Source organism: Tigriopus californicus, chromosome 11, assembly GCF_007210705.1.
Source record: "Tigriopus californicus strain San Diego chromosome 11, Tcal_SD_v2.1, whole genome shotgun sequence".
NCBI classification, from domain to species: domain Eukaryota; kingdom Metazoa; phylum Arthropoda; class Copepoda; order Harpacticoida; family Harpacticidae; genus Tigriopus; species Tigriopus californicus.
This window is the reverse complement of record NC_081450.1, coordinates 12189321-12204471: the sequence shown is the minus strand read 5'-3', so window position 1 is coordinate 12204471 and position 15151 is coordinate 12189321. Positions and strand designations below refer to the sequence as shown.

At 38.9% G+C, this 15151-nt stretch overlaps 2 protein-coding genes across 4 annotated transcripts; both read left to right on the top strand.

The window, feature by feature from the left end:
- Positions 1 to 6816: 6816 nt before the first annotated feature.
- Positions 6817 to 7830, top strand: LOC131890676 (basic phospholipase A2 acanthin-1-like). Its single transcript, XM_059240079.1, has 2 exons — positions 6817 to 7242; positions 7317 to 7830. Exons 1-2 carry the CDS (start codon positions 7139 to 7141, stop codon positions 7705 to 7707), a joined length of 495 nt encoding a protein of 164 aa, XP_059096062.1. The 5' UTR covers positions 6817 to 7138; the 3' UTR covers positions 7708 to 7830.
- Positions 7831 to 8834: 1004 nt separating this feature from the next.
- On the top strand, positions 8835 to 13488 carry LOC131890675 (uncharacterized). Of its 3 annotated transcripts, none has more exons than XM_059240076.1 (5): positions 8835 to 9218; positions 10448 to 10638; positions 11252 to 11391; positions 11468 to 11783; positions 12319 to 13488. In XM_059240076.1, exons 1-5 carry the CDS (start codon positions 9098 to 9100, stop codon positions 13243 to 13245), a joined length of 1695 nt encoding a protein of 564 aa, XP_059096059.1. In that variant the 5' UTR covers positions 8835 to 9097; the 3' UTR covers positions 13246 to 13488. The 3 variants fall into 3 exon arrangements, with proteins under 3 accessions (XP_059096059.1, XP_059096060.1, XP_059096061.1); XM_059240077.1 differs by having other exon boundaries at positions 8836 to 9218; positions 10448 to 10560; XM_059240078.1 differs by lacking the exons at positions 8835 to 9218; positions 10448 to 10638 and adding an exon at positions 11021 to 11142.
- The last annotated feature ends 1663 nt before the right edge of the window (positions 13489 to 15151 follow it).

Sequence of the window (15151 nt, the reverse complement as noted above, 5' to 3'; positions counted from 1 at the left end):
TTCCAAATTCTACTATTATCAAGAACAGCTTTCACCAATGGTGACACTGAAAGCCGCCAAGTTGTCATCTTTCAGAGCTCTTGAGAGGCATCTTTTGCATTTAATATTTATTGCAGACTTTTTATCGTCTCCTCCGTTCACCATCCCGAAGATAGAACAACCACCGGGATGAAAATTTCATAATGCTTCCATCCACGCCCGGTTATTTTTGTAGAACCTCCCTAAGAAAGAATGGCCCCCTCCTTCTTCCTTGAAAATGCGTGTGGATCCAAGAATTACGACAAAAGGTGCCTCTCCGATTATCCGTCGAACTGAACTCAACTAAGGCTTACACAGCTGCTGTGGATGTTTAGTTTTGAGTATTGGTCAGGATTATTTTTCATTTAGTCGAGGCCTCTGTTAGAATTCTGGGCTTTGCGATTTCAATGTGAAATCGTAAATGTTAGTATAAACGGCCAAAATAAAAATGAAAACTTCGTTTCATGATGATGAAAGGGAAGTAAACTTCCGTCGCTACTATTATTCGTCAAGTCTATGGGTCTGATCTAACTAGAATGCTAGAAAGGTTTGAATTTAGAGTATAACGTTAAGCGTCTCTGAAAATCCGGTCGAAATATGCATAAAAGCTCCATTTGAGGCAAAAAAAAGGGTATGAAATCAAGTCAAAATATGCTCGAAATGCTAATATATGCCAAAAAACTTCGAAAAACCAGATGGACGCCAAAAAAGAGTGATAAAAATCGACGGAAAAATAAGCGCCAATTACTGACTGCAGGCAGTAAAGCAACGATTTTGAAAGGAACCGAAGGAGTTCACGAAAAAGTGTCCACCTTATTCATTAAAGCAATCCGGAAATTCCATCGTGTTTTCATTTTATTGCGTTTGTGAGGTTCACTCCAATTTATCCCTTGAGACAAATTGGACAAATGCTTTGCCAATCAAAATAAAAACCAATTACCAAGTGGTGAGCGTGGACACAAGCCGATTTTTGATTTTTGCTGACATTTTCCAGATGATTTTATTGATGTGTGAGGTGTGCATTTTTCCACTCATTGCTCTCTAATTCGCGTTATCGTTTCGACCAAGCGGCAAAGATTTCATCAAACTGAAGTGAGCCAAAGAATTTGACTAAAACAAAATTAGTCACCCTTGGTAAATGATACATTTTCGAAACTGCCCAGCCCCCAGTTAAATACATTACATGAAACGGATAACGAACATTTATTTACTAATATTATTACAATCAAAAATAGCCAATCCATTGCAATCCATTATCCTGTTAACAAATAATATACTGTTACACCGCCAATACAATGCATATTTGAGTACAATAATCCGAAGCAAAATGATAAATACGATGCTGACGAAAAAGGGGAGGCATTAACTGGGCGCTAACATTCCTCGCTTATAATCCTTTAAACCGTAGGAATGTATTCTCTCTTAAGTAAAGAGCCAAATATCGATAATAGTGTTGAACTTTTGAAAATATACTCAGGCTGGCTAAGAAAGTTTGACAATCTGAGAAAATTCGTTATCAAATAAAAGAATTAGCGGCTTATCAATCGCATGTTAAGGCTAATACGTTTTTTGTTTCCATCCTATCGTAATAAGCTTAGATTTAGTTTTGGCTTTGCAAAGTGATAATCGTATTGACCTTTGCATTTACCTCTTGTTCTTAAATGATTTAACTGTATTTTTTTTTACTGAATTTACATTCTAACAAAGCACATCTGAAGCAAAACATTTTCAAGGAATGCTCAGCAAGCATCCCCAGAACATGGCTTTCTTTAATCAAAAGCTTGGCATTTCAAGACAAGAAAACAAGAATTGGCTTTACAATACAACATCATCAAATAACAAGTTAAATTTTAGGGAATATCTAAATAGAATTGTCTAAATGTACATAATTCGGTCATGTTTGCCATTCTTGCCATTCTTTAGAGCTTCAAAAGGGTTGTTTTGTGTCCCTAAGTCGAAGAGTTTTCATCTACAGCACGTTTTTTTTCTCCAAAATACTGATCACAAGAAATGTCCCTCGAGTAAAGGCATGGACAATAGTTCAGAGATCAAGGCCTTCTTATCTTTAGTGCACTTCTATGACTACTCTGTACATAACTATAGTTGTGAGTGAAAAAAACTTTTGGCCCAGGAGGACCCTTCCGGAATTTCTAAATAAGAAAACTTCCGTCGGCCCGGCCTTTCAATCTATTTGACTTTCCCGGCCAACGTTTGAAGCGGACCCAATTCACTCACTTATCGGTCTTTCCCACAGAGGGCGGCATGTTAACAAAATATGAAACTGAATCCGATACCTACTATCTCCATCTTATAGCATTAGAACAAGTATGAAACGTATTTTTTCTTCATAAATTTAGCCAATAAGGACAAAAGGCAAGACTTGAGTATAAGTAGAGCAGTAAAATGAAAACAAGGATTATATTTGTCTTAGCCCGATTCATTAGAAGAAAAAATGAAGGCTCCGAAGAACTACACCATAATTGTCCTTTAGTATAAATTTAGTGGCGTGGGTTCGTACATCTTAGCAGGGATTAATTATACAAATATCATCTGATATTATTTAATTTCCAAATTTAAAGCTTAACAAATATAAGTGTCACTTGGGCTTGACTACCTCAATGGGAAATAATGCTTTCGACAAGAGCTTATCCACCCATCTTCATTCATCCTTGGCAAAATTAGACAATAGTGAATAAATGAGAAGTTTCTTGATGACACTGTATTTGTGATGGGTTGTTCTTGCACTTTAGATATTGCCTATAATAAATATGTTTCTGTATGTAAATGAGGAGAGGGTTGTAAATCACTGTACTATGTGATGTCAAAGGCTACTTGCAACATTGCAATATTTATCTCAACCTAAATATAAAAGTTGATGACATATTTAACAATAAAAGTAGAGTGACTGAATAAAGACATTTATGGGGCACAATTAAGCTATTGTTCACCCTATATGCGCAAACCTAGCAAAAGAGTTTATTGTTATGATTTCCAGGCGTCAATCTTGATTCAATTTATTTTGGCTTACCTAAAACAGTTTGTTCGTAAAACTGAGCCGGCATTTTTTATTTTGTTGTTTTACATCATAACACAATACATATTATCACAATTGACGTACGATTCTAGAATGTAACAAATGTCAAAGTTTAAACCTATAAATCTATTAAAAGTACATCGGCGAATCTGTAAAAACTCAATAAAAAGATGAAAAAGAAATTGGTAGAATAGCAAATAAATTTTATGATGCAATGAAAGGGTTCCAAAACTCTTTCATCATGAAATTTTGTATCTATATCCAAGTGGACTCGGGAGGGATGGGAACCGTTTCATCAATTTGTATTTTATTTCAAGGAACTAAATAAGAAGGTTTCAGGATGAAGAACGTGATTTTCAACGTGCCTTAAAGCTGTTAATATATTTTTTTCCGCATTGTTTTTCATGCCTTGTAGCAAAACCAGAAATGACAGAAATGCTTTGATAACCTAAGGTATTTCTGGAAAACTTCCGAGCACAATGTTTTCCTTACTTTTGGTGGATTTGCTCAAGTGGCTGGTCATTTAACTAGAGATTAATAAAATTTGAAAGATGGCAAATGAATTTGCAAAACATATCGGGCAAACCCTTTTTGGAAAAAGAACTATGTTTTAGTTCGGTTTATAAGCCCGTTGTCATGACTTGGCGAGTTTCCAACCACGTTATTGATAAGAATTTAGGCTAAAAAGTAAGGGTTCTTCCATCCAAAGTAAAATACCATTGGATTACTATTTAGGAGTAGAAAAGCATTGTCGAAGTCCAAAAAAATGTTTGATAACATTTTGTTCCAACGTCCATATCTATTATAAATATGAGCCTCCAAAGTTTCTGCTGTCTCATTTCCAATTTTCTATCATTCTCTCATCAAAAGACTCTCAATTCTCCTTCAAGTGTTCTCCAACCTTTGGCCGGGTCATTTTCGTGGACTTGAAAGTTTGGAAGTCCTGACTTTGTGGTTTGTTTGCCCTAGAAAACTTGGGCACTTGCCGAAAGTATGACCGAAAACGTATTTATTGGTTCTGATCTCGTCCAGTAAGGCTTCAAACTTCAGGATTGCTAACAACAACTTTGCTCGGCCACTCATATTAATAGTTTACTAGCAAGCTCGTAAAATTGAATCCAACCTCCTCCCTTTGACCCCTCCTGATGCATTTCCACCATCTTCATTCTCGAATGGCCTCCAGACTTCTGAAACCTGGGCCTAATGGACCAACCAATTTCAGGAACACTTCACCCTTGATAATTTAAATTCCTCTTTTTCCAATGTCCTAAGCAAAACCTACAACTGCGTCAATCTCCTGTTTTGGGGGGTGTTTTTGCAGGGTGTCAGGTGGCAGAGAGTCATTGATGGATCCTGCATTCCCGCTTTTGTTGCTGAATGGAGACATGAAAACGTGTTGTTTTTTTGCTCCTCCATCCCCGTTTAACAGGGTGAGATGAAAGTGTACCTCAGACAATAGAGGGGATTAAATAATGCTCGCCAAAGAATCAATCTGTAAGTGAGACCAGGGTTCTTTAGGGGTGGGTGAATCGTGAATGCGCTCGATATGATGAATCCATGTTGGCAAGATTGGATCGCTTCGACTTTATGCTAAGCTTAATTCAATATTGTGTCAAGATTCCTTGCATACATATGGAACAAGAAGAGTATAATCAGTCTTTTATGATTATTTTCATGGCTTCCGTTGATATCAAATTTATGAGTGAAAGATAATACATGACCGGCTACTGTTGTATGCTTTTTTAACGTCATGGACGGATCAAGTGGAATAAGGCGATTTCAGATGTAGGCTTTCAAGGTTTATAACGTTTTCGCTCGCGTTTGCTTTCCTTTGATTAATCATGCGATGAATTGCTCATGAATGTTTTTACCCACACAAGATGATATATGCACAACATAGTACTTTTAGATGGCCCATGAAATCATCAATCACATCCACGTGCTAAGCTCGGGCCAGTTTATTAGGGAATCAGGGTCATTATCATATTACTTTGATTCGTCTTTAGTACATTGAAATATCTATTGCATTGATTGACGCATCCAAATCATGACATTCAAGGACCATTGAGATGCCACAACAATGAGTGTGATTATTGTACGAGAATGGATAAGATGTTTTATTAAAGTTAAATCCTCAAGAAATGTGATTCAACATAATCTTGTGACGTCAAATTTTTTAATGGCTCATAAGGGCGATAAGTTTGATGCACAAAACTAGGTAACAATTAAATCCGATATAAATATTGACCGCATATTTATGGATGCAAGTTCGCCATGCAGATTTTAGTCACTTGTATTTTTTGCGTTATGTATGGACAAACAAATGCAAAAATCTATGGCGTGCTCAATGGTGGCCAAAAAATAATGTCAATAGGGCATGAAGGACACGCAAGTTCAAATACCGATCAACGTTTGACGCATCAATTTATTAACTTTGAAAAATCGCCACTGATTGTGAGGAAACAGAAATAAATGGTAGAACGGCCTATAACGCATTGCAAAAAAGGCGAGGAATTTCTCCTCCGGAGTCATGGGTTCAAATCCCGGTTCCGGGAGTGTGAACCTTTTGCTAAGATTAGTAATTCCATTGAGGCGGATCATTTGCGAAAGAAGATTAGAGCGGTTGCTTTCTTCGATACAAACCCTACGAAGATAATGAAACACCTTTAGGGTCCTTTGATATCAATGGTGAGGGCATAGGCAATGTGAGGGTTATGCATTGGGCTTTGTTGGTGCTTTAGCCCTTTCAATGATAACTTTATTTATGGTGTAGCACTAAAAGAACAGCGGTTAGTGTGGACTAAAGTTGTTCCTTTGCATGTATTGCTTGAACGTGTTGTGGGAAAAAGATTATCCACCCATCAACTTGGATAACCCGAATGAGACAGTTCTTTGATGACAGCTGATGTAATGCTTTGTTTGAAAATGAAATAAATTTGTCATGATTGTGGTCAGCATGTCTCTTACTATGAGATATTCCCTTCGGAGAGAGATAATGAAGCAAAAAATTGAATAGAGAACATTGAATGAGTGCTTTCAAAATTTGGAGGTTTTTCGTTTCTCTGGAGCTACATAGAGTATAATCTTAGGCTGGAATCGCCGCTTTACGGGTACTTTAAAAATCATCCACTATTAATACTAACTTCCACTATCTTCCCAAATGCAAAAGGTTTATTTGCATTTCGAGCCAATCGTCGGTGGATTTATTTGACCTTGGGCTTGAGTTTGACCTTGAGTTTCATGTCGATTTCGAATCATTTACTAAACCGACCACAATTTTTGTCAACGGATTTTTTACCTAGAAGTGAGCGGCACACATCCCTAACAACACTAAAATTACCCTATAGAACGGTCAATTCTTATCCTGAAGAATTATATGGCAACAGTTAGTCATCCATTTCTCGGCGAACTGGAACGGGTCCAGTGGTACAGTACCAACAAAAGCTACCTACAAATTCAGCCTTTTATGGTTACTTAAAATAAATAGTTTGGCTTTTGTATCATGCTACGCACAGAGCGCCAAAACATGACAAAATTGGACTTTTTCGGCATTCAATTGCCTTAGTGAGTGTAGATGAATCAGAGCCATTTGTGAATGCCACAATGGTTACAGTCAGCCAGTTCATTGTCATATTGAGAGGCAATCTCTCAGAAAATATATGTAGCGCCCAACCGTTTCTTTAACAATCAGAATATCTTATCCCTAGTCACCTGCTACCTACCAGTACCTGGCTGGGCAACATCAAGCCCGATATCAGGATTGATTTCTTCTCTGCTTTTGGCTCTTAAACAAAAAGCTCGTAAATCAATAGATTACCCAAAAAGGAGGCGTGCTCGAGGTTGACCAAGAAGGCAATTTTGCAGTGGCCAAACTCGAGTTTATCATTTCTTCTCACGGTGCACTTCCATTTGTCCAATATGGAAGACTGAAACGCAATGCATCACACGCACACGCCACTTTCTTTTGAGTAAGTAGATTCTTACCAAACCCAAGACCGACAAACCGGATTTGAAAATCCAAACAAAGCACCTACTGCGTTCGAAAAAGTCTTCAGTCTAGCTCTATTGTTCATCATATTCAACACGATGAAGAGTTTCTTGCCCATCCTATTGTATCTGGTTCAAACTGACCCAGGCTCTACCAATCCTCGATTCAAACGCTCTGTGGGACAATTCGGAGATATGATCAGGTAAAACCAATGGCGTTTCTTTTTTCAAAAATAAAGACTCGTTTAGTTGGATGACTGTTGTTGTGCCTTCGTAGATATGCAACTGGCCGAGAGGCTTTGTTATACAACGAGTACGGAAATCATTGTGGATTTCAAGGCGCTCAAGAACTTCCGTTTGTGGATGAAGTGGATCGTTGTTGTTACGACCACGATCGTTGTTATGAGAGACTTCGACAAGATCAATGCTCAAGTTCATGGCTTGGGCCGGGTTGGGTGTTTTACGATTGGGAATGGGACAACACCAGGATTTATTGCCGGGATGAGGAGACTTCCTGTGATTTCCACGCATGTCTTTGTGATAAAGTTGCGGCCCAATGCTTTGCCCAAAATCCATGGAACCAGACCAATAAACGTGGAAGTGGATACGATCGGTTCGCAGATCTACGATGGAATGCTTTTAAAGTGTTTGGGACTTGGTTCCCTTGATGAAATATATACACGAAAACGATTTGCCGCCAGAGGGAGTGTTCCAACGTTTATGGATCATTTTGGAAAAGGGACATGGAACATTGGGCACCATCTGACGATGAATCAGGAAGATTTCCAGGAACGTTCGAATATTAATGTAAAGGTCTGTGACCAGATGGGATACAGGATCTTTTTGTTTCAAGTGAGACCAAAGCTTTCGAGTTATCTTCCAAGACTTTTAGCCCCTATTGAGGAATCCTTTCAAGCAGGAAATATGGAAATAAATCCAAATATGGAAATATTTCTAAATCAAGCTATAAGTTTTCATTCACGAATTCAAATGAAGAGCGCACAATCTACGTATTTCAAAAGACCTTTTTGCGAAGTGTAATTACGCGCTAGAGCCTCTCTACTCAGATTAAAAATGAGCGGTACGAATATCTTTTGAGGTTGTCATTGGGGATCAAAGTAAATCCTTTGATCTGATTGAATTCTCAATTTCGTGTTGCTGGAGGACGAGGCAATGCAATCAAGTTGGGCAGATAAAAAGCTCTGAAATATTTGCCAATCCTTATGTATTCCACGCACAAAACATTAAAGCCACGAATGTAAATGTTCCTTAAAAGCATTGTAAAATGAGTTCTAAAATCAACTGGCCCCGTGCTTTGCTCAGTTCTCACTCAAAAATAAGATACACAAATTTTCGGTTGTTTCATTCAGTCGTCTCAACACATAGGCCACCCACCATAACGAATCAATGTAGCAAAGACTTACAATTCCGAGAAAAAAAGCAACAAGTGTCTAAAAATCCCCGCATTTCAGAGGTGTTGAGTGCGTTGTAGAAATGACTCGACAATTACTTCCAATTTTCAATATGTAAAGCAAACAAGACGTCTCAAAAGAGACATACACGGTCGTGGGGAAGGACTGAATCATCTGACTATGTACAGTAGGTGGACTTTTAAATAGGTGATAATCAATCGTCTTCAACATAAAACAACACATGACTGGCTTGCTTGTAACAATTGAGAGGAAGATATCACCCTCACAAAGATGAGATAATCGCCAATCTCAATCACCCACATCCATATGTCTGTCTACTTGGGATGAATGTTCACGCATGCACCATCTTTGACTTCCACGACCAGCGGCGTCATTTTGAGTAAACGCTCAAAATTGTGATAAGCCTCATCTATTCACCTGCATATTATCTGTGTTACTCATCATCATCACCATCATCATCATCATCCTATTCATTTCTTTGCAAATATTAAAACGTACGTAGACCCAAGACGCCAAAAGAAATATTCCTTCCACACCAAAGCCATGCCTGAAGCCTTGTTGACCCGTGTGATGTCCAGTTCAAAACCAATCGGAAGCGATCATAGACTTCATTAAACGAGGCAGAATGGCAGCTGTTGCAGGAGACCTCAGCAAACAGATCTTGGGTCAATCGGATGCGGCCAAGACGTTCCGCCCTTGGTGGGACAACCTCGAGGATGGGATCCTTTACTCACTTGTTGTCATGGGTAAGATCTTAGGGTCATTATCATCTTCATGCAGGACATAAAGTCACGAGGACGAAAAGGTTGACCAAGGAAGGTGTGAATTGAGTTAGGGGGGTTTTGAGTGTGATAAGGATGTTGAAAAAGACGTGGTTGTGCATGGACCTTCAGTAAGTAAGTGGGTGAAAATATGGCTACTGTGGCTGGAGATTTGAGCCAACAGATTTTGGGTCAGAGTGAAGCCGCTAAAGTGTTCCGACCTGCATGGAGAAATTCCCAAGATAGTGCACTGTATGCCATTGTGGTTCTGGGTAAGACATTTGTCATTGGTAGGCACGAGGAACAAAAGGCCAAAAGCCTCCCTCCCTCTTTTTAATTTTTGATAAATGTTACCCTTCAACATTTCAACGGAGTGAAATGCAGAGGGATCCAAATTGAACCCCTTTTTCAATATGATAATAAGGGGGGGAAAACGAGGTAAATTTAAGGTGTCATTCATTATGTTCAACTCTACTGCAGCCTTCAGTCAAATACTCCGTGAACGGAAATTTCATGCCCCTTTTTAACCAAACAGTAAAAAATAACAAGCTAGAGCGATTTCTTTTATTTGAAATTGTAATCGTTTTCCGCTCTACAATTAAAGTTCAGTGAAACGTCGATGCCATTAAGAGCTAGAAGAAATAGTGCTTGAAAACCGTCCATATCTTTCTTTTTCATCTTATTGTGGAGTTTGACAGAAGTAACCTGATTGTCTGAACTTCAACATGTACGTATAAAAATGCATTGAAGTCGAAAGTTATCGTCTGCCACTCAATTTTCTTGCTCTCTCCCAATCTGATCAGAATTTTGTATTCTTATAGCACAGTGATTTGATTGGTACTATACTAGTGGGCCAAAAGAGAGTGGAACATTGCAAAAATGGTTGAATTCTACGTACTTTTAGCTATTGTAAGAATTCGCCTACATCTTTCGATATGTAAATCGAGACTGTAATTTTGAAAGCAAATAGGATGATATGAAATCATAATGGATGCAGGCTTAGCAGTCGCAGAGTAAGTAACCAGATGTTTGGGGTGAGGTTTTGATATGATCCCGGAACTCTTGAGCTTCTTCAATATCTACTCTTCCTTAGTTGCTTAGCCGGACAAATGTAACACAAGTATGAAATAAACGAGCAATTTACGAGAGGTTTTTAGCCTCATCAAGCATCCCGTTATATCATTGTAGTTTGTCTTGATCTTCTTACTTTTCAGGGATGATAACTTTACCCATGACGTTTCTAACGGGCACGCCATTAGATTGTACAATTCATCCATCCTTATGGTTTAACAACTTCACAGATCATCCCTTTGGGCCTGAAGAAGTGGTGAGATCCCTGTTTACCAAAATTCTCATAAATGCCAACAAATTGCCGATTACTAACCTAACTCCCATCACATTAAAGGTATTGAATGATTGTGAAATAGTAATGGCAACGATATTCAGGGTTGGCCAAATGTATCAACAAATAAATTAAAACTGAGCTGAAGCAAGAATCACACAAAAGTGGAAAGCAGGGGTTACTTAAAGTCAGAAGTGACAAGGCCACTTTATTCAAATAAACTGATTATATCAGTTCTTAATTTCAGAAGTGAGTACGTATTTGGCTAGTTAGCTTCTTCGAACAACTCACACAAGTATGTTATTTTTTTCTGTTGAAACTCCTTGTTGAACAATGTATGGGTGACACAGTCAGACCAACATAACGCACTGACGTCAAATTGATACTTGATTATGTGCACATTTATCATGAAAATTTGATGGCAAACAACTTCTGAATCAGAGATTGTTGTTTTTAATGGAAGGTTAAAACAGAAATACTTTGCATTAATGCAAAGGCTTGGGCATTGAGAGGAAATCAACTTTGGGCGGTAAAGACCAATTACCGTAGATATACTACGAACTTAAGGTGATCAAATGTCAAAGCAAACAATTGAAAAGGCCAACCCCGAGCTTGATTTGGCAAAGTATCCAAGTTGAATATGTTTTTAAAGCACGCTTTTTTTCTTTTCTTTCAGCCAAAGTATTCCAGATATATGCGAACTTACTCCAAAAAGTATTGTACTGAGATGCATGTCTCTCCATTTTTACTGTATTTCCCATTTACATTGTTCCTCATTCCGCTCGTCATAGTCTTTATCGAAAAATGTTTTATCGCGTAAGTTGATCCGGATCCTACGTTTCCGTCATAATCACATGCAAAGCTACTAAATGTACAATTTCCTTCGTTTCAGAGCTTACAATGCGGACACTAAGCTCGAGACATTTTACGACTGCCTGATTAAGGCCTCTTTAGAGCGGGAGGATGTGGCAATGTTGGAGGAAGAAAATATCAAAAACACATATGAGATTCAACAAGCTTTCCGAAATAGCTCAGCCTGTTACTACTCGTATTTGTATCGAACGATTCTGGAGCTTATTTGCAGCTTGGGCTTGGCCATCTTCTATTTCTCATTCAGTCAGATTGACGGTATTCGAACGGCCCTCTTCGATTGCAGCGTGCACAGTGTGCCATTCCGATGTGTTATCCCCAATAGTAGATTCTTTTGGGTAAGTGAACTCAGCTGCTCAATCAGTTAAGTGAATTAAAACTTTCCTTCCCAAAGATGACACATATCTGAATGATTTTAAGAAGCAGAAGAACGTTGACGATTTTAATTGTCTGATAGGTTGTCTGAATAAATCTCAATATGCTTATAGCAAACATATCAGTTGGCAATATGGATTACATTCTTTGTGGTATCAATTCCTCAACAGCATTCCGCAAAAAATGTTTAGTTTTACTGGAATATGGGTAAGATTTTAACAAACGGGAAAGCGGGAATGACTGGTTTTAATTCGAGGTATGTGTCATTTTTTTCACCCTTGCTTGATGCCATGTAGTGTATATGGTTTTTAGAATTAGGTTTGACTCAATTAACCGTTGGAGCAACAACATTGATTTTTTTTCTTGGTTTGTTTCTTTTCTTCCGATGAAATGCTTAGAATATTTGTAAAATTCTGAGAAAAAGATTTCACTGTGAGTGGAACTTACATGGAATATAAGTGATGAATTTAATAATCAGCCCCATTTCCTTACCTTCAGATGACCTACTTTCTGGCCATGACCATGATCAGTTTCTACATAGCGTGCACGCTGTACAACCTATTGTGGATCGTGCATCCTAAAGTTGGCAAGCTAGATCGTTTCCTAACGGGTTGCAATCGGCAGAAGAGTCGCCACGTGGACCGATTGGCATGCGACGTCGGCAAGAAGGACGTTCCTCTGGTCCATTTGGATATGTATTTCGATCCCAAAGGGCGAGACTTTCGCCTTCTCATGAATCTCTTATCCGAAACATCCGGAATGGCTCAATCCTTCCGGATCCTGGCCGTGTTTGACAAGCACTTCCAACGCCAATGGCGAGCTCGCGATATCAAACTCATTATTGAAGAGCCTCGAGGAGCAATATTTCAGAAGGAACGAGAGCAACGTCTGGATATTAGCTCGGCTTTGAGCACGTCCCTTCACCAATCTCTACTCATCAAAGAAGACTCGGATTCGGACACTGACAATGAAACACGAGAGAGGCATAAGAGTTTGTGGGTGTTCTGGAATGACGCCACCATCGCTCATTACGTGAACAGAGTGACGAATCGGAATATCTTTGAATACACCGTGGATATCACACCTTGCACCGAGGCTCCAGTCAAGTCTTTTCAATACCACACTGTGCCAGATTTCACAGCTTCTGCCCATCATCGTGAGATCATGATTGGCAATGGGGTTGAAACGGGAGCCGCCAGTGGAACTGCTTACAAATATTCGACTCGATTTGATGGTCTACTAGAAGACACGGACTACACTATTGCCATTTCGACTGAGTTGGATGGCAAGACCATTACTCAAGTCACTTTAGCGGCCGTGAAGACCAAGAATGGGACTAAAACCAACACAGACAAGCTGAAAGACAAGATGGTTAAAGGGGGTGGTGGAAAAGACAATGGGAAGAACAAGAACAAGAAAAAATAAGACATCGCCGATTGTGGCTGCATTATTATTTCATCACTTACAAAAAGTACGGAAAACGTGCCTGGCGTTAAAGTGGCTTTTATGTAGTTTAACAATAGTCTGGTCGCCTAAATTTCTTCTTGTTATTTTTGGTCCTAGTTGCTGATTTTTCAAAAAAAGGTGCTTGAATTGATTTTGAAGAATTGGCAATTAGCTCATATTTCCCTTGCTGCAGTCAAATACAATATTAAGAGACATTTTAAACCCCATTTACCGACAACAACACTTCCAAATTCACCCTCATAATCAAATCAATATTCATTGATACTTTTTTAATATGACCCGCCTTGGCCGTACAGCAGACACTTCCAAATTCACCCTCATAATCAAATCAATATTCATTGATACTTTTTTAATATGACCCTTCCTACCAACCTTTTGCGACCGAAATCGTGTTAGTGGCCGATTTCCAGTAGGTTCCAACCGGCCTTGCCCTCAATCTGTCTGTCCTAAGGCTGGAAGATTTCAACCACATTTCGTGGCTCCCCTTGGAATATGCAGTTCATTGTCAGCTTATTAATTTCAAACCAGTTACCTATTTCGATTAGCCATTGACTAGTTTCGGTTTCCATTGCACGTAAGTCAGTGCTAAAATGTTGAAGAGCAAGCATTGCCGCTTTGAAGTGTGTTGTTATTGGGAGGCCCTTTATATAAAATAAGAACACTAGCGGTCCTAGAATACTACCTTGTGGATCAGTAGAATGATTTGGTAGTTTTTCGTAGTTTGGATGGTAGGGTCGGAGGTATGAACCTCACCTGGCCAACAAATCTAACCATAAAATCTTCGTCCGTATCCAGTAGTTTCGATAGGCAGTGTCGTAGTCCGTATCAGACTGGTTCCCTGTCAAGGTCTAACACTTTCCTTGAGAAAGGTCGAGGAAGAAAATCGACCCGGGCCTCACTCATGCTTGGCAAAGGCGCTAACTACTACGCCACGTCTCCTCCCTCTGATTGCCATTGAAAGGATAAGAATTTTGTTAATAAACAACGTTCTCAAGAACTTTCGAAAGAGATGACAAATTACTGATTGGGCGTTAGTTGGCCATATCACTAGGATCTCTTCTTTTATATAAAGGGAATAGCTTAGCTGAAATCCATCTCGAGGGACTAAATCCACTAATTACCGAGGACGTAATAACTCTGCCTTTTAAAACCATATAGGATTTGTATTGTAACAATTTTGCTTCTTATGCTTCAAGCACTTCTCTCACTTTCGACTTGTTGCCGACAATCGATCTTGCGTTGATCGAAAGCAACCACTGCTCACCTATGTCCAACCCATCCACATGACCAAGTCTTCAAGAACAGATAGGCCTTCCTCTATCATCCTGTTTGATTCAAGCATTCGCTCCAATAGCAGGAACTTCTTCGGTTTTCCAAAACGACTCATCTTTCACCATCAAGCAACCAACAAGGATGGAACCCAAGATGGGCTGAAGGACGAGAACTCACGGACAATACAAATGGGATTCACAACGCTGAGCTCTCAGATATCGCAATATATCGTCTCCTCCTTTCTTTTTCGTGATTTTGGTGCCCTTCAAAATTGGTGCCGTGGCTGATGATGATGATTTTCTCTTAAAATGCGGAGATGCAGTTCATGATCACTTTGGGTTCGTAAAAAAAATATTTTACAAAAATCTGTCAAAAAAGGTAAAATTAAGTTAAAGAAAGGTTAAAATAAGTTTTGTGTTGTTTATTCAAATATCGTCGTGTTTTTGAAGCAAAAAATGCTTCATTATTTTTTTACAATCTTCCTGCTCTTTGAGCTCAAAATAGTTTCCCCATCACATCAACGAAAAATTGAACTTCAATTTAGACTCAATACTATGACTAATAGGTGAATATCATATTTTGAGGCATCCTG

Coding starts and splice junctions, on each gene's coding strand:
- LOC131890676 (XM_059240079.1), top strand. CDS start 7,139: ATGAAGAGTTTCTTGCCCATCCTATTGTATCTGGTTCAAACTGACCCA. Junction 7,243..7,316: donor CAATTCGGAGATATGATCAG/GTAAAACCAATG, acceptor GTGCCTTCGTAG/ATATGCAACTGGCCGAGAGG.
- LOC131890675 (XM_059240076.1), top strand. CDS start 9,098: ATGGCAGCTGTTGCAGGAGACCTCAGCAAACAGATCTTGGGTCAATCG. Junction 9,219..10,447: donor TTACTCACTTGTTGTCATGG/GTAAGATCTTAG, acceptor CTTACTTTTCAG/GGATGATAACTTTACCCATG. Junction 11,784..12,318: donor CCAATAGTAGATTCTTTTGG/GTAAGTGAACTC, acceptor CCTTACCTTCAG/ATGACCTACTTTCTGGCCAT.